The 24060-nt window shown below is 43.7% G+C and overlaps 1 protein-coding gene across 8 annotated transcripts in view; it reads left to right on the forward strand.

The window, feature by feature from the left end:
• KDM4B (lysine demethylase 4B) overlaps positions 1 to 24060 on the forward strand; it is a 157257-nt gene that overhangs the window by 11882 nt on the left and 121315 nt on the right. For all 8 annotated transcript variants that reach the window (XM_050934416.1, XM_050934417.1, XM_050934418.1 and 5 more), the window contains exon 2: positions 20044 to 20206. In XM_050934416.1, coding sequence (XP_050790373.1) covers positions 20066 to 20206 — 141 coding nt within the window. In that variant the 5' untranslated portion in view covers positions 20044 to 20065. The remainder of the gene's footprint in view (positions 1 to 20043; positions 20207 to 24060) is intronic.

Here is a 24060-nt window from a genome sequence, read left to right on the forward strand (position 1 = left end):
CCTTAGGTAGTGTAATGAGCTGTGAAAGTTAATTTTCTTTATTGTTAATGGTACTTCCACCAGACTTTGACAAGTGCAGTGATGTTTGTTGTCTGTATTGATTAGATTAAGTGGTTAGTAGGTTCAATGTTCTGTAATAAAAGGGCAGTTGTACTGAAGAACACCAATAGTCTTGTATCTATTGAGTATAAACTACAGGTAGAGGCTGTTAGGGGCTTTTTTTGATGGGAGGAACAGATAAGCTCCTCTAAGTCCTTAATCATAGAATCTCAGGGTTGAAAGGGACCTCCGGAGGTCATCTAGTCCAACCTCCTGCTCAATGCAAGACCAATCCCCGGACAAATTTTTGCCCCAGATTCCTAAATGGTCCCCTTGAGGATTGAACTCTCAACCCTGGGTTTAGCAGGCCAATGCTTAAACCACTGAGCTATCCTTAATATCTTGCATTGCGTTGGGACTCCTCTCTAGAGAAAAGGAATGTTCCTTCGCTGCTAAGGCCTGGTCTACACTACAAAGTTAGGTCTATGCAAGCTGCCTTGTATCAACCTAGTTGTGCATGTGTCTAGACTTAAATTTGTCTCCCGTAAATGGAAGCACTCCGTTACAGCAATGCAATAACTGCATCACCACCCTGAGTTCCACTATGTATGTGTATGAGGAACCTGAGTCACAGGCTCCTGCTATGACCATTGAGGAAGAGGAAAATGGGGGAGATGCAACTGGGGAGGGCCGAGCTATGCCACAAACCAGGATCTGTTTGAAACTCCACTACTGTATCTAGTCAGTCGTAGTAGCTGAGCACAAGTGTGCCTGATGCAGGAGAAGGAACCTTGAGTAAGTGTGTAAATGTATTTCCCATTACAGTAATGTACTGATGGTGCTCCCAACTTAACAAGACACAGCTATCAACTTATTTATTTACTCACGTTAGAAGAGGTAGTGGTGAAACGAGTGGTAAAATTGTTATCTGCTTCATGTTCCCCTGTAGAGTTGAGTGAATTGCTTCCAGGCTGGCCATGTGGAGCAGTTTATGTACACAAGGATGATCCTTGAATCCTGAGAGATTTTGATTAAACTTTCATGGAAGTACTCTGAAATCTCCCAAAGGTTTATAGGGATGGCAGCCTTATTTCTTCCTCAGTGATAGGACATTTTCCTGCGCCACTCAGAGGCGCCAACTTTTTCTGGCGCCGGTGAGTGCTCGACACCCCCTCCCCAGCTCTACCCTGCCCCCATTCCAACCCCTTCCCCAAAGACTCCCCCACCCCACCACTGGACCCCTTTCCCAAATCCCGGCTCCGCCTCTTCCCCGAGTGCGCCGCGTTCCCCCTCCCTCCTAGCGCTTTCCACCGCAAAATGACTGTTTCGCAGCAGGAAGCCTGAGAGCTAGGGGGAGAAGCAGGGAAGGCGCGTTCAGGGGAGGAGGCGGAGTGGAGCACCCAGGGAGCTGGCACCTATGGTGCCACTCATTCAGTGGTAACTTTGGCAGGCACGATTGTAATAAACAGGCTAGTTGAATATGAGCCTGGGCAACTCTGGTTCGCCAGCAACAGCTGTGCTCTTATGTGCCTTTGTCATACTCAGGAGTGAGATGCCAGCTAACATCACCACTACCTGTGGAAAATGATGTTAGTTTCCAGTGCAAATGCCCAATACACATATATTCCTGCAACAGCCTCCTCAGTTCTCTCACTCCTGACAAGCACTCCAAAGCAGAAGTGTCAAAAGCATTTCTTGTTTAAAATTTTATATGACTGAGGGAAGAGCGTTCTCTGTCTTAACTTTTGCTGTCTGTTGTGACTCTACTGACAATGGTACCTCTGCGTTTTACCTGTAGCTGCTGCTATTGTGGCCTTGAGGGATTGCCCTTCCGCACCTGTGGTGCGTCTAAGCCAGATGAGGAGGAGAAAGGAGAGGACTTGGGATGACCTGTTCAGTGAGATGCTGCAAGCCAGTGCTGCATCCAGACCATAAGCAGAGGGCTTGGAGGGTGAATTTTGCAGACTGTGTGGAGAAAGGGCCAGGTGTTCTGTCAGGAAAAGGAGAGGGAGATTCATCAGGGCATAATGGGGCTTTTCCAGCAGCAAACACAAGGTTCAATAATCACAGGCTTGCCTCTCTTTGCAGTCCATTGAGAACTCCATTGTAGCACCTCCCTACACCCCCCTCCACATTCCTTCCCTTCCCACTCCATGCCAGGGGACATTCAGGACAACGACAGCTTTACATATGCTGTCTTGTGAGAGCTGCAGTTGCTGTATTTGTAGCTAAACTTGGCATGTACTTTGTTTCCCTTCTTGAGCTGTGTTCCATAATGTATTTGTATTTGCTTTCAACTTGCACACAATTTTTTTGTAGTGGTTTTCTTACTCAGTAAAATTCTATTGTTTGGAAAATAATTCATCTTTATTAGTTCTCACATGGTACAGAATGCCTAGAGGTACTGAAAGTATGCATTTGTTTTACAGTGATACACGACTCATAGCATCAGTGACAAAAGCAGTTTTGTGGTTCTTGCTGTATGTTTATGATTAATAGATGCATTGTCAGGATTACATTCATTGACGTACACCAAGTACCATGCAATTCCAAACAGGCCCCAAAACAGCAGGGCCAGGTAGAGCATAGTATACCACAGTGCATTACTGTGACTCACTGTTAGTTTGTTCAAAGGCTTTCCTCAACCATGTATTTCCTCATTGAGCTCTACTAATAGCCCTTGTGCTGGGCTGTTCAAATTCAGGAGACAGCCTCTGCACCTTCACCCTATGGCATCTTTTCCATCTTTGCTTCACAGATATGCAGGAAGATACAGCAGGCAGCTATAACCATTGGCAGGGTGTGGCTTTTTTTGTGTGTTGTTTTTTTCTTTTCACTGAGGTCCACTTTTGTGAGTAAACAATGCCAATGTCCCTTCAGTCTACCAAAAGCACATTCAATTGTCACTCTGCTCCTGCTGAGCTGGTAGTTGAATCTTTCAAGGTGGCTAGTGTAAGGCTTCATGAACAAGAGGGTAGTCTATGGGCCCAGCATCACCACTGGCATTTCAACATCACCAATGATAAACTGCTGGTCGGGACAGAAAGTCCCTGCTTGTAGCTTTCTGAACAGTTCAATGTTCTTAAAGGAGTGAGCAACGTGTACCTTCCCCGGCCAGCCAGCACTGATGGTGGTGAAGCATCCCTGGTGATTCACTAATCCTTGCATGTGTATAGAAAAGTAGCCCTTTCTGTGTATGTGCTCTGTGCCAAGGTGTTCTAGTGCTATCTATCACTTCACTGCAGTTCAGGAACTTCATTGCTGCAAATTCATCCTCTGTGTTCTGAATGTTGTCTAGAGTTGCAGTCCTGCATAGCAGAAGACAATTAATGGCCCTGCACATTTGCATGGAAATGGCCCTCACAGTGGATTTTCTAATTCCAAAATGATTTTCCACTGACCTGTAGCAATCCAGCATTGCAAGTTTCCACAGTGTGATCATTGCTCACTTTTTTCCATTGTCAGTGCAGCTCTCATTCTGGTCTCCCTGTGTTGGTGGGTTGTGGCAAGTTTGATGCACAGATCCAGGAATGCGGCCTTGTACATAAGAAAATTCTGCAGCCGCTGCTCATCATCGCAAGCCTGCATTACAATGTGATCCTACCAGTCAGTGCTTGTTTCTTGGTTTTAGAATCAGCATTCTACCATCTGCAGCTGTTCTGTGTACACCAACAGCAGCCATGAATTGAATATTGCTGTGTCCCAGAGCAGTCTGGCCTCCACAAAATCATCCTTTCCCCAGTGATTTGGTTTTTGTGGGTCTGCAATGCTGGAGGATTGTGCATCCTGTGCTTGCAGCGGTCATGACAGTAGTGCAGAGCTGTGCAAGCTTTGGTTAGATGAGATGGACAGTGAGGAAGCCTATGAGGGTCCATGGGATTTTTAAAAAGGGATGAAAACTATGGGATGTGGATGATGATATGGGATAGAGACAGTTGATGCTGGGAAGACCCTTTGCTACTAGTCACCCCTGGCTGGGAGCTTATGTTCAGCTTATCGTCCACCACAACCCCCAAAGCTTTTTCAGTCACTGCTTCCTGGGATAGAGTCCCTCATTGAGTATGGCCTATGTTCTTTGTCCCTAGATAGTTACATTTAGCCATATTCAAACACACATTGTTTGCTTGTATTCAGTTTACCAAGTGATGCAGATCACTTTGAATCACCAACCTGTCATACTCATTATTTACTACTCCCTACAAATGTTAAAAAATGTAGGGCCAAGAACCTGCCGGACCCACTGGATGCACACCTGCTTGATAATGACACCCTGTTTACAATTACCTCTTGAGACCTATTGGCCAGTTTTTTTATTCCTTTAATGTGTCAGTAACTCCTCACTTGAAGTTGTCCTGGTTAACATTGTTTCGTTGTTGATCAATTAGGGAACATGCTTGTTTAAAGCTGTGCAATGCTCCCCGCTAATGTCATTTGGCAGCCGCCTGCTTTGTCCACTGCTTGCAGGAAGAGCAGCCTGTTGCAGTTAGCTGGTGGGGGCTTGGAACCAAGGTGGACCAGCAGCCTCCCTATAAGCTCCCCCATAGGCTCCCGATCCCCTAGGTTCCCTGTGCAGCTAGGTGCCCAGCAGGCTAGCAATTGCAGCTGGCCCTCCCCCCACTGCCATGTGCTGCTCCTGCCCTCTGTCTTGGAGCTGCTCCCTAGGACTCCTGCTTGCTGTTCGGGGGGGCGGAGGGGAGGAGGAGAGGGGCTAATGTCAAGGTGTTCCCCTGCTCCTGCACCCTGCTTACCCCATCTTCCATAGAGCAGGGGGGACACACAGCAAGGCTCAGGACGGAGGGAGCTTGCTGGTAGCAGCTGTGGTCTCAGCAAGCTGATCTAATAAACAAGGCAGTGTACTTAAAGGGAAAATGCTCATCTCTCTCTCACACATTGTGTGTCTCTGTCTGTGATGCTGTCTCCACTCCCTCCATTCCTGCTGCTTTGTAGAGTGTGAGAGTTAACCCTTGAGGACTCAGCCAATTGCTAATTGATTAAGGCATTCCCTGGGAAATATCCCACCCTCTGACTCCACCTCAACCAAGCTTCACAATCATCACTGTGTACCAGTATTAAATTGTTAGTTTAAAACTTATAGAGTGTGTGTGTAGTCTTTTGTCTGGTGGGAAAAAAAAATTCCCTGGAACCTAAGCCTCTCATTTACATTAATTCTCGTGGGGAAATTGGATTCACTTAAAATCGTTTCGCTTAAAGTTGCATTTTTCAGGAACAAACTACAACGTTAAGTGAGCAGTTACTGTATTTATTGAACACTTCTGCCTTGTCTGTGGTGTTGATAATTCTACCATTTCCATCTAGTAATGGACCAATACCACTGGAAAAACTTTGTAAACTCACAGCTTGCACATGCTCAGTAGAGACTTCTTAAAGTTTAACAACTAAAATCTCCACTGAATCCATCTGCATTGAAGATACTCTGGCAACTTCCATATCCTGTGTGTGACTGGACAGTGTACATGCCATCCTGGCAGAGTGACTGAGCATGCTCCAGCACAGGGCTACAGAGCTGAGAATGACTTTCTCTATAATTGCTGCTGTGTGCCAGGAAAAGGCAGATATTGGAAATGAGAGCATGGAGTTTGTCTTCTGTGTTCTGTGACCACCCTCAACTTGCTGTCACTCGGGTAGCATTGAGGAGAAAGCTGAATTGAAAGCAGCAGGGGGGACAGAAGGCAGACTAGGGCTTTGGAAAGGAGTGGATTGAGACAAGGATCCTGGTGGGACTGTGGCTGGCTGGCAAGGAGACTGGGAGCTGGGGAGAATGACAGACTGGGACTGTGAGCTGAGGAGGGGAGGGAAAGGAAGACTGGAACTTATTGGGCAAGGAGACTAGGAGCTGAGGGGGGCGGGTTTCTGGGAATCAGTAAAGGAAACAGGAGTTGGGGGGGGAAGATGGGACTGGGAGGAGGAATAGGAGATCTGATGAGGGGGTGTGGGGGGAGACTCACAGATTCCTAGTGGCAGGGGGAAATGGGCACTGGGAGAGACAGTTCTGACAAGGAGTTGGGATGGGGGAGAACTGGGACAGTGTGCAAGTGAGGTTTAGGAGACTGAGATTGGATGAAGACCCCAGGAAGGGAGAGTGGGACTGAAAGCAAGTGTAGGGGAGAGGCAGACAGATAGGATGAGGAATGAGAAGAGGGGGACTATACTGAGTAGGCAAGGAGACTGGGACTGGGGTGACAAACCGGATGAGTGGGGACTGGAACTGGATGTGCATATCTGAGGAGGAATGCAGATGTTCTGGTGTGAGGTTTGCCATATTCTCTTCAGTTGTCTGTAAACTTTAGTCACTGCTGGAAGGTGTTGATGACAAACTTGTGCTCCTCCATATTGGCCTTGCTAAAGGTCATTATGCTTGTGTCATCAGCATATGTGCACCAATAGTGATCCATCCAGATGAGGATAAGGAGGATTTCTGCCAAACCCTTGATAGCATCATCAGGTTGGTCCCATGTAATCTCTAGGTGATTTTAATGGCAGGACTGGTCATGACTACATCATGGGGCAATGTGATAGGTCATGATGGAGTTGGTAATGCAGGCTCTCACAGCTTGCTACTACTTTCCAAATGCACTGAATATAACCTTATCACCAGCAGTGTTTCAATAGGCCAACAAGCATAAGATGACCTGGATGCATCCTTGTTTAAAACACTGACGTGATTGGTTACATTATTGTTTGGTGAAGAGATCTCCAATGTCAGACTCTCTCATGTCATGAGAGGCTTCAAATGCGGGTCAGACCATAGATTTATAAGAAGTCAAATGTCTTTTAGTACTGCTCTCAAGCAACATAGCAACTCAAGCTAGTGGGGAAAAAAAATCAATATTTCAAGCCTGGAAAACTGAGACAAACAGTTTGAATTCCCAGAGAAAATCATGGAGGTATTTCCCTCAGTTACAGTATTCTCCCAGTGGATGTTGAGGCGTGCTGGAAACATTTTTGGGACACTGCATATTATATGGCTGGTGAAGTTCTTGACTTCATCAGGAGGAAACATCAGGACTGGTTTGATGAGGATGATCCCCAAATATGTCTGCTCTTGAATTCACTGCATGCTATCCATTGACAACATAGCAGACAGAGATTCAGCATCCAGGAAGATTGCATCATCAAGCAAAACAGATGGTTAGACCAGACTTTGGCAAATGAAAAGCCCATGGTGTGAAAAGAAAGCAATGGAATCAAAACTGGCAACAGATAACGAAGACGCCAGAAACATTTTTGCTGGCCTTCAGGCTGTGTGTGGCCCCAAGTGCAATGGGATAACCCTCATACAAACTGTGGACTGCAATAGACTCTTAGGGCTGGTCTGCACTAGAAAACTTGGTATGTTGCTCTGGGGTGTGGAAAAAAATCCACACCCCTGAGAACTGTAGTTGAGCCGACTTAAATTTGTGTATGTGGAGGAGATGGATTACCTACATTGATGGGAGAGCCTCTCCCACTGGCATCTGTGTTGCTGTAGCTTTTCAAGTGTAGACCAGCTCTTAGTTGACTGAAGGATGGAATGTTTTAGTTAGCTTCTCCATCACCCTCCCAGTGCTTCTCAGGAATCAAGCAATGCTCTTCTTCAACACCTATTAAAAGAACTTGTGCTTTTTCCCCGCCTTATGAGAAACCATAGTAGTAATCATGCAGATGTCATAAATGAAACCACCTAGACTAGATGGCTTTCCAGCAGAGATCTGTAAGCAGGTCCCTATCACAGTGCAAGGCACCTCACGTGGCACTCCTGCATTGTCTGGGAATGAGAATCGATGCCACGGGATTTCAAGGATGCCAGCATTGTTCACCTCTATAAATGTAAGGGTGACAGAGCAAACTGCTAATCCCTGTAGCTCTTCCCTATTCTTTGTTGCTCAGAAAATTCTTGTAGGGGTCAGACTGAATATACTGAACACCTACCTTGTGAAAACCATCCTCCAGGACTCTGTGTGGATGGGGCACTATAGACATGATCATCCCAGCCCCCCAGCTTCAGGAAAAGAGCTGGGAGCAAAATTGTGGTCTTTGTATGGTGTTTGACATAGCTAAAGCTTTTTTTACTTTGTAAATTGTGAGGGACTCTGGAAACTTTTGTTCCTTTTTGGATACCTTGCGAAGTTTTTCTGTCATTTGGCCCTTCCATAATGAGGATGACGGTCACAGTGGTGGAAACTGGTGAGATATTGGACCCCTCTTCAGTCACAGTGGCTCCTAGGCAAGGTTGCAGTCTGGCTCCCACACTTTTTACATCCTTTTTTTGGCTATGCGTATGGATTAGTTTCATGATACTGATAGAGTATTTATCTATTTCCACACTGCTGAGAAGTTGTTCAATCCAGAGTGCTTCTGTGTTTGCACAAAAGTGGCAGATTTACTCATTTAAGGGGCTTTTATTTGCTGAGTGAGCAGCCAGTGTATAATCATCAATTGATGACATTTAATTTATAACTGGTCACTTTGCTTGTGTAATCATTCATTTTGGCTTCACAGTCAGCCTAAAGAGAACTGAAATACTGTACCATCCTGTGCCTGGGGATATGCACGCTTACCCAATTATTAAGATCAATGATGCGCCTCGTAAGTCTGTGGACAAGCTTTGCTATCTAGAGAGTATGCTGTCTCAGAATGGTACTATTGATATTACTCACCATATAGCCAAGGCCAGATCTGCATTTGGAATGCAGTCACGCTGCCTATAGAATGATGGAGTTGTCAAAATAAGCACTAAACTAAATGTTGGTAGTGGTGGTGTTGTAGTAGTAGTGTTGGTCCCAGGATATGAAAGACACAAGGTGGGTGAGGTAATCTTTTATTGGACTGACTTCTGTTGGTGAAAGAGAGACTCACCTTGTTTCTCACTAAACTAAATGTCTATAGAGCAGTTTGTGCTTACTAACACTTCTGTATGGTTGTGAGACCTGGACAGCAAGTCACTGCCACATTAGGAAACTTGATCAATTCTGTATGCAGGGTCTTAAGTCTGGTCTCTTTGCAGGGTCATATGGGTGGGACAGGATTCCCAATATCAAAATTCTTAATTGTTGTTGCATGTCTGATGTGCAAATTATGCTCAAAAAAGTTCAGCTGTGTTGTCAAGCGATCTCATTTGACTCAAACAGCCAAGTGGTCAGCTAAAGCCAGCCACCGAGTCTCATGGTGGCCAATGCAAGCAATATAAAGACACTCTGAAGCTAAACTTGAAAACATGTCAGGTTTACCCCAGCAGCTAGAAAACAACATAAATGAGAGAGCAAGGTGGTAGGAATTTTTCATGTCAGAGTTGGAAGGGACCTCAGGAGGTCATCTAGTCTAACCCCCTTCTCAAAGCAGGACCAATCCCCAGAGAGATTTTTGCCCCAAATCCCTAAATGGCCTCCTCAGGGATTGAACTCACAACCCTGGGTTTAGCAGACCAATGCTCAAACCGCTGAGCTATCACTCCAACCCCTTACCATTAACCACTTTGAAGCAAGGCACATTACATGATATGCAATACATGAAGAGCACAAACAAGGGTACAACAGCCTGCTGTGGTCTTGGACAATTTTGTCAGTCCCACATGTAGCTGTCTGAGGTTCTTGCGTTGGTCTGACCTTGCATATGTGTTCAACTAAAACGTTTGCTGAATTTTCATATGTTGATGTTGCATGAGACTCCATTATCACATAGGAATAAGAGTGGAGGAGGATAGAGAGAGATGTATGGAAGGTCTGGGAGAGTAAGAGTGGCAGTGATAGGACCAAGGGACAAGGATTGGAGGAAGTTGGGACAAACAGCAAGTCAGCTAGCAGAATGTCCAGAGTTCACACGTATGTTTGTTTTTTAATAAAATTTAATTGTAGAACTGCTTTGTTTTTGTTTTTTTCTTCTCTCCCCAACTGCACTTTCTTCAGTCTAATCAGTCCCTTGAAAGATCCAGCCATATTTCAACTGGATCTGGTGTTTTTGCAACAGATCAGAGACATGGTCACTCACCATTACTGCTTATAAGTAATTTGATTCAGCTCAGTGATACTCAGGCTGAAGTTCATCAGCTGCAAGTGGCTCTTTAATGTGTCTCCTGCAACTCTTTGCAGCAAATGATATTAAAACACATGGGATTTAATTATTAACCAATAAGCATGCTTTTACTATGTTGTTAACCAATTGTAGTTGATATATTTGGCCAGTCACTTTGCAGTGAGAAATATATATACACTAAACATTTCACCAGTTATGCTGTTTAAATGTGAATATATAGTACTATAGTAAATGAAATAATGAATTCACACTATTGTGGCTTTTTTGGGTAATGCTGAAGGTGTATTTGGCTCCTGAACCACTGAGGTCTGAGTATCACTGGTTTAGTTTGTGTCCAGGCAGCAGTTTGGGGATACTGTGTGCTCATTAGCACATCCATACCTACTCTATACCTAATCATGTGTGTATCTGGGTTAGTTAACCCATAGCAAACTTCTGACCCATAGAGGATAAAGTGCCTGCATGACATACACACAGGAGCATCATCAGCACATGAAAACAATGCATTCTGGGGATGTCCTACCACACACTGCCAATAAATGGTTACAGACTTAGTTAAAAATTATAGCATGAAGTGCGACACTGTCTCAAGAAGTGGGCCATGTTATGGTCAAATTTGGGAAACACTTCTATTGTAAATTGACTTCACAGGAGAGAAACAAAGCTGAGTAAATGAGGGAAGGGCAGAAGATTCAGTAATTTTTATATTTAGTGTTTATTTAACTTGATGACTAATGCACCTTTAGAAAAAACATTCCTTCTCCAAAGTGTTCAACAGCCTCTTATCCGTTACTGCTTGAATTATGGCCTGAGAGCTCACAGTTCACATGCTCAGAAACTCCCAAGAGGTCCTTCAGCAAACTCAGAGAAGACCAGACTTGACAGTCCTAAGGGCTTGTCTACATGGGGCAATTTACCAGTGTTACTCCTCCTGTGTTGACATTCTTCTTTCCCTGTGTAGATCAGACCTGATATTTCTAAGTTAAGATAAAGAAGAAAGTCAGATTTTTTTTGCAAACAGCTTTCCAGACCTTCATACAACATAAATAGGCTTTGAAGGATTTAATTTTTATTGGTAAACATTAATAAGCATTGAGTTCATGGTACAGCCTCAAACAATTTCCATTGATAATAACTGAAATGTACTGATAGGCAAAGCAAGAAAAAGGCTGCTTAGAACTTAGCTTGACTTCAGATTATTTACTTGGACATGGGATGTTGACAATTTGTGTTTTAACTGTTATAAAGTTGTAACTGCTTGAATCTCAGCACCTAGTATCATTAAATAATTATCTGATCCCTCCCATAATTTCCTGCATTGTGAGAATTTAAATAGATAAAAATAAAATCAATTAAAACACACTTTTCTGCAGCTGTGAACATTTAAATAAATTATAAAAATGTTCAAACATTGATATGTCAAAATTATAAAAAAAAATCAAACTCAGCGAAGTCTTAACATAAACAAAAAGGTTTTAAGCCCATTTTTAAAAAAATGTTTGTGCTAACATTGTTTCCTCCTTGAAACTGCAAAACTTCTGATGGCATGGCTTGTTGCTTCAGCTGCTTTCTTGCTCATCCAGTGTGATTGGAAGATGGTGAGTAGCCAGCAGTAAAGTGGTTCAGTACTTTACAGTGAAGGGTGGTGTGCAACACAACAGCAATTTTCAAAGCAGTTGTAAAGAAAAAACACTGGTCTTTCCACCTCAAAAGCCAGGTGTCAGAGTGCTCCGTTGGAGCGTCCATGCTTCTACTCATGTAGAACAGCACATGGCCTTGGTTGGTAACAGGATGTCGTTTACATACAGGTGTCCCTCTGCTGATCCTTTTATAATGAGAAATGAGAGAACTGACTCCCCTGGCCCTCATGGGTGTTATAGTTAGCTGTTGTAATAGTTTGATTAGGTTAACTGGCTGAACATCAAGTGTTATCTGAGGTGTCTGTTAAGATTCTCATTAGAAAAATGACATCAGATTAAACATTATGAAAAAAATCCAAGGTGCTTTGCTCATTCCTTTTGTGTGATGCTCCAGGGCACTGAAATACACATTATTGTCTTGCTTTTTCTGGGGCATTCATAACTGTGATAGATGAAATAACCTTCCATGCATAAGACTATTCACATTGTTGTTACAGTTTTAGCATACGCTGCTAGTTATCCTCTCCTGGCAGATCGAGCGGAAAGCAGAATGATGGGAAGGAGTTTTGAGAGAAGATGGGCTAAGAGCTGGCTATGAATACTTATATTGCAGTCAGGGAACTATAATAAAGCTGCCAAAAATGGGGAGGCATCCCTGGAACAGATGGCCTCAACAGTATTAGCATGGATTCTCCTCAAGAAGGCATTCCTGAGTCCGTGCCCTATCCCAGAATCTTTTAGGTCAGTTTTTAAACAGTGCTACTACTGGACTTGAATTTGATTCTTCTGCTTGTGCAAAGGATCTTTGTGCATTTTCCTGATGCAGTTTGTGCAGCCTTTTGGGTGAGAATTTACATGCTTGTTCTTTTGTAAATCTCATCTTGAAATTTATTCTTGAGTGTTCACTCATCATCCCTGGTTTGAATTCAGCACCAGCTTGCTGGCTTTCATGGTAAATGGCATTTTCCTGAATAACGAATGAGAAAATTACTGATTGATGCACCTGCATCAGATGCTAATTAGCTCCACTGGTCAGTCCCTGGCAACAGGAGATACTATTCACTCTCCAGTATTATTGTAAAACGTTTATATACTACAGTATGTGTAAATGGTACATACAAATGGAGATGAAACATGTTTCCTGCCCAGGAACTTGCAGGCTTAATATAGAAGCATCCCAAAACATGTTAAGTACTATGTAGAAGAATATCTTCACTCACCACTGAAATGCAACCTCTCTATGGTGAACTGTGTCAATTGCTTAAAGGGATTATCAATTTGAAGATGATTATTTCTGAGAATTATTTAGCTATTGCAAGTAAATTATAACTCATAACACTACTAGAGTAGAGAGGACTTGGGGGAAGGGGGGAATGATGCAATCTGTTTGTTTTTCCAGTCTGTTGATTTTGTGGCATTTGACAGCACTTTGAATAGTTGGTTTTACTGTCTTGCTGATGAGCACTTGTACCTCTCATGTTCTGCTCTGGGTGATGAGCTCTCCTGCCTGCCCTTTAGGCTCTGCAAAGAGGGTATATACTGGTAGCTGCATTAGCAAAGCTGCAACTGAAGAGGCTCAAGGCAGATGTGTACACAGAGGAGGATGGGATAAGAAGAAATGGGCCCAAACTTTTTTGGTGGTGCTGGTTTTGGTCCTGCAGTAAAGAACACCTTATAAACACAGCCTTAACTTGTAAAAAAAATATTATTTAAAAGGGTGCATTATCAGAAGCCCCCCTCAAAGTTCTCATTAATATTAGACATAAATGATATTATACCCAACTGAAACCATAGGGAGAATTTTCTATCACTGTGACCAGACTTAACACCTACTTTAGAAGAATAGGCTGAGAGGTTTTTTAATTATAGGTGACAAGTGCCTGTCTTTTGCAAAAACATATTTCTTCCCAGAACAGTGCTGAGCGTTGGTTCAGTGTTAACAAACATAGAAATGTGTTGCCAGCATCACTTACTGCAGCACCTGGATTTTTTTCTTGGTGGTTTCCCATCCTAGTACTTACCTGGCCTACACCCAACCATGCTTTACTTTGTGAGATCTGACAAAGTCAAAGCCCGAGTGGCATTGCTTCGTGCAGGTTGTAGTAACCCATTTTACATACTTTAATCCTTAAAAGTCCTTTACTGCCCTCTAGTGATATTCCATGAGTATAGTGAATAGAGGCACACAATTTAAAATATGTAAGTGTCTCTCTTCATAGTTAAGTTTGCAATCAGAGTTCCATTAGGACTTATTTTTGGCCATCCTTGTAACTTTCTAAATTAATACTTGAAAAATTTACCATTGTGAAGTTAACATGGCTCATGGTGAAATAGAATGTTTACTGCAAATTTGAAGGAAGTTATCCAATTGCTATTTGAGTTGATGGAGATTTAAAAAATGACTCATCTGCATTTTTATGAAGTGTCTGATGCGTCTCTCTCTCCATACACACTGCAGATTTAATCAAATTATAATGCAGGGTTCGCATACTAAATAGCTTCTATCATAACCTTGAAAAACTAGTACTCAGGCAACCTAGTGAATGAGTTTCTGTCATTGAAACAGATGGAGGAAAAGAAAAAAGCATGCTGCCACCCTTTTAAATGACAAACACTTACTTCCATATACATACTGAATTAGAGAGGGCTGAAGTTGGTGGAAAAGCTTAGCTGTCGTCATTCATTCAGGGCCAACCACTTGCACATAATGAACAGAGGAAACTGAAGGTTGTGGATAAGCCATCAGCTATCATTAGGCCTTGTCCTAAACATACAGGGGGTACAAGTTGTACAACTCCTACCCCCCTGTGGACAGTTACATTGGTATAAACATACTTATTCTGGTATAGTTCATTCTCATAGGGGAAGGGGAATAAACTATACTGGCGTTATCTATCTTAGAGTTTGCTCTCTGTCACCGACTATCTGAGAGACTTCATAGAGTTTCTGGCGTTCTTCCCTTTATGGTGTCAGAGTTCTGCTTGCTTTTTTTGTGTGGATGATTTGGGGTGAGGTTGGGAGGGATTCTGGAATAAAGGGGAATTTGGGTTGTGAGTATCATGGTGAAAAGGCTTTCTCAGAGAGAGAGGCTTTGCTAAATTTCCAAAAGATGATCAGGCTCTGGATTTGCTTGATCTCGTCTGGATAATTGTTCATAGCTGACTATCCTTGACAAAGAATGCTTTGTCCCCAGTTCTTGCTTGCCTCATCCTGGGCTTTGTGGTGTGCATTGCCCCAGAGGCGGCATTCATAGATTGAAATTTGGTCTTTGCTGTAGCTTGACATATTAATCGCTTTGAAAACTTGGACCAAGGCCTTAAAATGGCACCAGAAGCTGACTGAGAGCCAGTGGAGGGAATTGAGCACACACCTGATGTGATCATGGCAGCCTGAACCAGGGAGAAGATGGGTAGCCACATTCTGTACCAACTGGAACTTGTGCATAGTCTTCTCATTTCATGTTGAATACAATGAATTTACTCCTAGGGGAATTCTGAACCAAAAAGTTAAAAATTCTGTGGATAATATTTTAAAATTCTGCGTATTTTATTTGTTAAAATAACACAATATAATCGTGCCAGTTTCAATCATTTTGGTAACTTATTTCAAAACACCTGTCAGCAAGTATATCTGTAGCAATACAGACAACAAAAGAGATTCCCACAGGAGCAGAAAGTTAAAGAAACCCCTATGACAACCCAGTTCCTGTTTTCTGTTATGATTTTGTTGGATGACTGAGTCTGGTGTGTTATGTGCCAGCTGGGCACATCCTGGGGGGAAAACTCTGCCCCTCCGGTCTTTTAGTCAATTCGTGTTTTTTCATCCGGCCACTGTAGGGTTACCATATAGAGGTACCCAAAAAGAGGACACTGCCAGGGGAGGAAGAGCTGGAGGGGGGGAGTTACAGTTGCGGGGCCCCCCTGCCCCTGAAACCTGCTCTTCCCCCCCACCCTGAGCCCAGCTATGGGGTTAGACACCTGCACCACCCCTTTTTCCCCCTAGAGCCCAGGGATCAGAGGGTGTAACAGCCTGATACTGGTCAGGCTGGGTTTGTATGAAATTTCCTGTGGTGACTTCAGTGTTGGACTGTGCAGGGCTGAGACTGCACAAGGCCTCCATCCCTGCTGGGCTGGATGCTGCGCTCACTGCATGCTGCCTATTTCCTTCAGGGTATGCTAGAAACTGGAGCAGCTGGGAACCCCTTCCCCTCCCACAGGCAGTTTCCTCTATTTGCTATCTGGGAAGCCAGGTTCTGTTGCGTCCAGTGGCCCCTAGTGGTGGCCAACAGTTCTGCAGTGTCAATTCTGCTGGGGAAAAAATGAAATTCTGTGCAGAATAGGATGACCATCTTCTCAAAAGGCAAAAACAGACACATCAGGAGCCATGCTCCCAGCCTCTCCTCTTTCCCTTAAGGCCTTGCCCCCTGACAAAGTCAGAAGCTGAAGTTGGGCTGTGGTAAGAGCTGCCCAGGGAGCCAAGGCTACTCCACCTGCCCTGGATGGATGCCCTGTGTCCCCACTCCCCTGGGGCAGGTGGAAGGTCTGGGGTTCCCTGCAATGGCCCAGGCTCCCTGGGCAGCTCTTACTACTGCCCAGCTCTGGCTTCTGGCCTGGCCAGGATGGGGGCCTCGTGGCAATGGGGGACAAAGGCCCACCTCAGCCTCCCTATTGGGAAGAGGCTGGCACTGTCTCTGAGCATTGCACTGGCGCAGAGCAGTGCTGCAGGGAATCTGGGATATTGCTGTACCAGAGTCATTCAGACTGGGACTTAAACTCTGCATTTCAGGCGTGTCTTGCCCAATTCGGGATGAGTGGTCACTCTAGCTCAGAACATTAATTCTGTGCAAATTCTTCATTGTGTAGTGGTGCAGAATTCCCCCAGGAGTATGAATTACAGCTGGTGACATGCATGGATTACTGTGGCCCAGTCCTGATCCATGAGGAAGGAACAAAGTTTTCTGGCAAGCTGGAGGCAAAAAAGAAAAAGAAATTGAAGCTACTTGGTCAACAGGTTTAGCAAGGAATCAAACAGAATCTTGAGGTTTTGCACTACTTTCACTAATGGGGAATGTGTACCTTTAGTGGAGCATGAAGACTATGGGCTGGGCTACACTTATGAGTTACAGCGCATTAAAGGAGCTCCGGGCGCACTAGCTCGCTACCTGCCCACACTGGCAAGGCATGTAGAGCGCTCCGACTCCCCAGCTAAAGTGCTCCTGGTACTCTACCTTGGCGAGTAGAATAACGTTTGAGGCGCCCACGCTGGAGCACCCCAGTGAATGAGGTGTTGTATTACTGCACTCTGATCAGCCTCCAGAAACGTCCAGTAATCCCCTTAAGTGGCCACTTTTGTCATTGTTTTGGATATGCCCTTTGAAAGCTCTGTTTGACAGCTGGCTGCTTATCTGCTCCAAGACAAAGCAACCATTACTGTGGAATGCTGTGTGTGTGTGTGAAAGAGAGAGAGGCAAGGGGGGGAGGTCTGCTGCTGTCTGAATTTACAAGACCACGTGCTGACATGCTCTCAGCCCCTCAAAAACCCACTCTCTCTCCCCCCACATACACGCAACACACTCCCTGTCACACTCCACTCCCCCCATTTTAAAAGCACGTTGCAGCCACTTGCATGCTGAGATAGCTGCCACATTGCACTGCTCTCTGTGACCGTTGCAAGAGCTGCTAATGTGGCCATGCCAGCGTGCTGTCAGCTGTCAGTGTGGACAGAATACAGCACTTTCCCTACTGTGCTCTACGAAGGCTTGTTTAACTCAAAGCACTCTACGTGTGCAAGTGTAGCCATGTCGTATGTCTTATCTAGCTCTCTGAAGTTTTTCCCCTTTCCGACCAGCTTTATTCTAGTCTTGCCTGGTCCAGCTCTTCTACATCCAGGGCACCTCTACGCTGGTATAACTGTGACCACAAAAGGGATTGTACCAGTATAGCTATACATGTTAAAAAAAATCACACCCCTAACGAGTAGTTACACCAGTACAAAAACTGTGTATCAGATCTGTACACTCTAATATTGAAAAGAGTGGAATGTAAATATAAGTCATAAGCCTCAGCAAAGGAAATAAACTGTGTTAAAATGAAAAACAGGACTGTGCTGTTTTAATCCACATTAAAAAATGTTTGTTGGAACAAAACATCTAAATATAGTGTAAACCTTCTGGAGTCAGCAGCAGCAAGGGCTGGGTTCAATATCCAAGGGTCCGTCTTAACAATACAACACAGAACTGGCTTGAGCCCCACCCAGTAATCTGGGAAAATTAAACACCACCCCTGGGTGCCTCTGAGGGGCAATACTTCACCACTCGCAAACAGTGAGTCTGGGTTAGCAGAGAACGCTTTTAATAAACAGGGCAAGGAACCTGGCATTAATCTGTGAAAACACCATGATTTGCACATATCTGACCATTAGCAAAACTCCTGCCCAGAGTACATTGGCCAGTGGCCTTTGCCTCCGTTTCTCACCTTTCAGTGTGAATGCCCAACAAACAAATGTCCCTTTTAACATGCCACTTCCCTCTTCCTCCATCCCACCCCACTTACAGCTGCTGTCCTTGGTCAGCAGAGAACCAGAGTTCAGAAGTGGGTTCATGTGAGTTCGTCTCCAACAGGGACGTGACGGAGAGGGACATCAAGCAGTGCCTTAGTTCTGCTACTGCCACAACTGCTCAGTTACCATTGTCCACCTGTGTCACTGCATGTTGTCATTTGTCGTGGCACCATTCACTTCACCACTCCATCATCTGCTCTGCCACCGATGTCCCTGTGCCATCACCTTCTACTGCCACGTGCCTCTTTACTGAGACCTCTGTGAGTCAGTCTGTTGAGGTTCCATTCGGCTCTCATTGATTTTAGCTGCTAGTGAGGGAACCTCACTGCTAGTACAGGCTGGGCCATCCCTTCCACAGAAACACTGTCCTGCAGCAAGTCTAAGGCTATGTCTATGCTAGCACTTTTGTCGACATAACATATGTTGCTCTGGGTTGTGAAAAAACACCCCTCTGAGCCTCATAAGTTGCACCGATATGAACATCGCTCTGTCGATGGGAGACCCTCTCCCACTGACATAGCTGCTGCTACTCGCTGGAGGTGGTTTAATTATGTCTATGGGAGACCTCTCTCCCGTTGGCATAGAGTGGCTACACAAGCTATCTCACAGTGGCATATCTGCATCAGTACAGCTGTGCCTCTGTAAGCCTGCTAGTGTAGACATGGCCTGTGGCTCATCACTTAGACCTGATTAGAGCTGAAATCACTGAAAGTGATTGCTTGACAAAACAAAAGACTGTCAATGGAGCCTAATCAGCTCTGTTTTTAAACAGTGGAGAAGAGCAGGTCAAATGGTGCCCTGACTCTTAGGAGAAGCCCACACCACCAGGCAGAAACACCTGTCCTCACCCTCTCTCCCTCCACTGCGATTTGGCCTCTGTACCCCATGTCAGCGAGTTCAGTTCAATTGAAGGTGACCCCCTCCATCAGGACAAGCTTCAGCTATGTCTACACTACGGACTTTTCAGTGGCACAGCTGTGCCACTACAGCCGTGCCGCTGTGAGGTCTCCCGTGTAGCTGCTCTTTGCTGGCGAGAGAGCTCTGTCCGGTCAACATAACTAAACCACCCCCAGCGAGCAGCGTTGGCTATGTCGGCAGGAGAGTCTTTCCTGCTAACGCAGAGCTATCCACACAGCACTTTTGTGGGTGAAACTTAAGTTGGTCAGGGGTGTGGTGTTCATTTTTTTTTTTCCACACCACAACCAACAAAAGTTTCACTGATAAAACTGCTTGTGTAGACAGAGCCTTAGTACAGTCCTGCTGGCCTTTACTCTTACAATAAGGATGGCAAAATTTCATTATCTCTGTATTCAATACTGAAGTGATTTGTAACTCAACTCCAACCAAAACTGATCACTTGGGCAACACAGATGTCTGCTGGATACCTAGGCATAGTAGGTGTGTTCATGTAAATACAATCTGGCCATGAAATCTTACACTCCCCCCACCCCACCCCCAAATCTCATAACTAGATGTCAGGGAAAAGCATAGAATTTTTGTTTGCAGTTGTGGCTCTGCATAGTGTAGATAGGCAATGATTATAAAAATATAGTGTTAAAATTGTTTCTGGCGAAAAGCTCGCCATCTCCTTACCAATGGGGCTCTGAAATGTTTGATCAGTGGGGAAAATGGAGAAGCTTGCATATGTTTATCTTGAGATTTGTACAAGAGAATGTGAAGAAAGGAATGTTTTTTTGGTTTTTTTCCCCCCTTTTAACTTGTCTGCTTTCTCTCTCTCTCTGTCACTTCCCCACCCCTTTGCCTTTTCATTTTTCAGGTGCTGAAAACTCACTGGAAACATGGGGTCTGAAAACCCAAGTCCACAGAACCCTGGCTGTAAGATCATGACCTTCCGTCCTACCCTAGAGGAGTTTCAGAACTTTGGGAAATATGTTGCCTTCATCGAATCGCAGGGAGCTCATAGGGCAGGGCTTGCCAAGGTGAGCTTGATCTCGACATACTGGGTTTAGAGAAGTTGAAAACCTCATAGGTGGAAACCTCAGCATTGGGCTTATGAACTGTTGTACTGGAAACAATATCTCAGTTGAGAAGTACAAATTATGTTGCAAGGAAGGAATCTGGGGACAGGTGTCTACAAAACAGTACTAGCAAGAAACAGTTTGCTTTTATTTAGTGTTGCTCTTTCTTTGAGTGTTATCAAAGTTGTCTACATGTAATGTGCATGAATAATCCAGGCAAAAATAGCAGCCAGTATGTGCCTGGCTGTAGTTTGTATGTTGTTTGGGAACTAGAACATTTTTGTTAATGAGGAGACATAATGGCCAAACCATTGTGATTATTCCATATTCTTCAAACATAAGTGATTTTAATGTCTAGCTGGAGAACTAGACACTGACTTGTGTTAACATGATGTCTGAAAGACTCCTATCTAATAGCGTGTGCCCCTTAGGCCTGAAGCAGCATGACTTATAATTTGAATGTGTGCTGGGAGTCAGAACTCTGAGTTTTGCTTCTGGTTCTGCTGTGGACATGCTCTGACCTCAAGCAATTTACATAGGATGCATATTTTAAAATGCCAAAGGGAGTTAGTGCCCAAATCCCAGTGGAGTTATGCTCCTCATTCCTTTTGGCACTTTTGAAAATCATACCTATAATTTCTTTTAAAACAAACAAGGAAGTATTTTTTCACACAACGCACAGTCAGACTGTGAACTCCTTGCCCGAGGAGGTTGTGAAGGCCAAGACTGTAACAAAGTTTAAAAAAAGAACAAGGCAAGTTCATGGAGGATAAGTCCATCAGTTGCTATTAGCCAGGGTGGGCAGGGATGGTGTCCCTAGCCTATGTTTGCCAGAAGCTGGGATGGATCAGTTGATGATTACCTGTTCCATTCATTCCTTCCGGGGCACCTGACATTCCACTGTGGGAAGACCGGATACTGGGCTAGATGGACCTTTGGTCTGACCCAGTATGGCCATTCTTTTATGTTCTTTGAGCCTGTTTGCACATCGTTAAAAAGTAGTCAGTATTCCCCCTGATAGGGAGGTGAGTGGGTTTATTGTGAAGTGCTCTGAAGTAGTTTGAAAAATGTTATTTTGGTGTAAATTATTACTGCATTCCCATGTAGCATATCTGCTAACTATCCCTGCCCTTTAAAAAGCACCCCTAGTTCAGTGTAGTTCAAAGGTATCCCTATTTTTCTTCCCAAATGTCTGTTTGCTAATGTCAAGCTGGCAGGCATGTATGAGCGGAAACACCGGAAATTCAGTCAGAAAAGGTTTACTGATTCTGCAATGTTTAAAATTTATTTTTATTTTTGATTAACAAGTAATCCTTGTACACCTCTACCCTGATATAACGTCACCTGAGATAAAACAAATTTGGATATAACGCGGTAAAGCAGTGCTCTGGGGAGCGGGTGGTGGGGAGAGGGGCTGCACACTCCAGTGGATCAAAGCAAGTTCAATATAATGCTGTTTCATCTATAATACTGTAAGATGTTTTTGGCTTCCAAGGGCAGCGTTGTATCGGGGTAGAGCTGTATAACATTTAGTGTTAATCCTTGCAATAAATGTATTGAATAAACATGGCTGGTGATTAGTCAGAGAAGTAGATGTCCTCAGTTTGTCCTTCTTTAGGGGAAAAGAAAATGGGGTAAATTTTGTCAGACGCTCAGTTGATTATAAAAATAGTCATTCCTAGTTTAAAAAAATGTATTCGAATTTTTATCTAACGTCTCAGTGTAAGATAGAAAACACAATGAAACTAAGTACTGGGTCATTGTGAGAGCTGGTCATATCTGATTTCTAAGTTTAAACTCTATAAACATAAATGTTAGAGAAAATCAGGGCAAATAAACTAGGAAAAATCCTTTTGTGATCATATCTTGCATCACAGATTGACTAATTTGTCCTAACAAGAGAGATATACACTTGGCATTTAATGGAACAAAATAGAGCCCACACACAGAAAAGTGAAACTGTTAGGCATGATAGAATAGCTCCTTGTTAAAACAGGTCAATTACTGCTTTTATTGCAAAATGGAGCCTGGTATTGATAAAAAGCTCTCCATGAAGTGTTTCCTTGCTCACTCAAGCGCACTAATGATTTAATTCTCTCCGAGTCCTCTGGAGTAGATTATTGTAACTAGTCTAAAAACTGTTGGTGAATTCAAATCTCAGAAAGAGGTAGCTTTTCCAATAGTACTATGTCCTCAGCTTTGCAGAATATTGGTTTTGTACCTTGACAACTTTGTCCAGACACGGCCTTCTAATTGGCAAAAAAGCCCACCTTACTCTGGAGAAACCGTTTCCCTGACAATCAAATCTATCCTTCTTCCATATCTATCAATCATAATTAATCTCTCTCTTTTTTGTTTAAATTTGTATGTTTTATTCTTCAAGTTTGAAATACATTTCCTTCCTCATTGTCCTTCGACATGCACCTTCCATGCACAAGGGAACCTCCTCAGCATTTAGGCCTAGAATTATTCTATTTAAATTGACACTTTCACCTTCCAAACTCTACAGTGCTCTGCAGCATCTTTTCACACCTTCAGCATTTGCCTGAAAGAGCCAGGAAACAGTGGGACATCTATCCTTAAGGAGAGCCAATGGTTATATCTTTAGTGGCTCACTTCTTAAAACGAGTGCTCTGTCCATCATCTTTGTACTTTTGTCTTGCCTTTTCCCTTCCTAAGCCTTTGTGGCTGAGTCTATACAAAGTCTATTATCTCTACCTAGGAGTTTACCCAGCAGGATTTCCCTGACCAGTGCGGACACACTTTTATTTATTTATTTATTTATTTTGTGTTGGGATGGGGGCAGGGGGGAAGGCCTGTGCTCTGTAACACAGCAGACCACCTGCATCTCCCCAGATGGCATCTAGTGTCGTTTTATAACACTACTTTTAGCACAGATCTCAGACAAAAATCCCCATCTGTGCCAGCCAGAGAATCTGTGCTGGCAGAAGCTATTTAGACATGGATGTTGCTGGTAGGGCTACAGCCATAATATGGAGAGGACCTCTGTCTTTTCATCAAATTTTGCTTTTCTTTATGGTAAGCCTCTTCTAATGGTTTTCATTGCTTAAAATAGAAAGGATTCCTTTTCAATCCAGCTTTGGCACGAACTAATAAGCATATGAATTCTAAATATGTGCCCCTTTATTTACTTCAACTAGGTGCTAGCTGTAGTATCTACTTATGTATCAGAGGGGTAGCCGTGTTAGTCTGGATCTGTAAAAGTGGCAAAAGAGTTCTGTGGCACCTTATAGACTAACAAATGTATTGGAGCGTGAGCTTTTGTGGGTGAATACCCGCTTTGCCACAGAACTCCTCATCTGCTTTTGGCCATTTATTAAGCACAATGACAAGAAATATTGCACTGGAATAAAGAGAGTTGGTTTGAAATAACCATACTGAGTACTTATATAGAACTTTGTTTTCCAAGCAATTTATAAACACTAGCTACCTAATTAAGCTTCTCAATGCCCCTGTGAAGAAGCTGAATATTATCTTCATTTTCCAGATGGGCAGAAAGGCCTACAACACAGTTCTTCTCATGGTTGTTTTTGGCCCATCTATTTTACAAACCATGATGATCCTGCCACGTGGCCTGAGTGTGAAGAGAACTGAAGTTTGCTTACTCCCTTTGTGCCCTAATCTATCAGCCTCTTCTTGTAGCAAGGTCTTCTAGTCAGTAGGGCAGGCATGTTGAAGTCCTTCCTAGATATTGAAATTTAACAGTGTTGTCAGTGGGTTTCCCAGACATGGCTAAAAATTGTTTTGTTTTTACTGATGATGGAACCTAACTGTGGCTTAATAGTGTTCTTGAA

This window comes from Gopherus flavomarginatus, chromosome 24 (genome assembly GCF_025201925.1).
Source record: "Gopherus flavomarginatus isolate rGopFla2 chromosome 24, rGopFla2.mat.asm, whole genome shotgun sequence".
In the NCBI taxonomy this organism is placed as follows: Eukaryota; Metazoa; Chordata; order Testudines; family Testudinidae; genus Gopherus; species Gopherus flavomarginatus.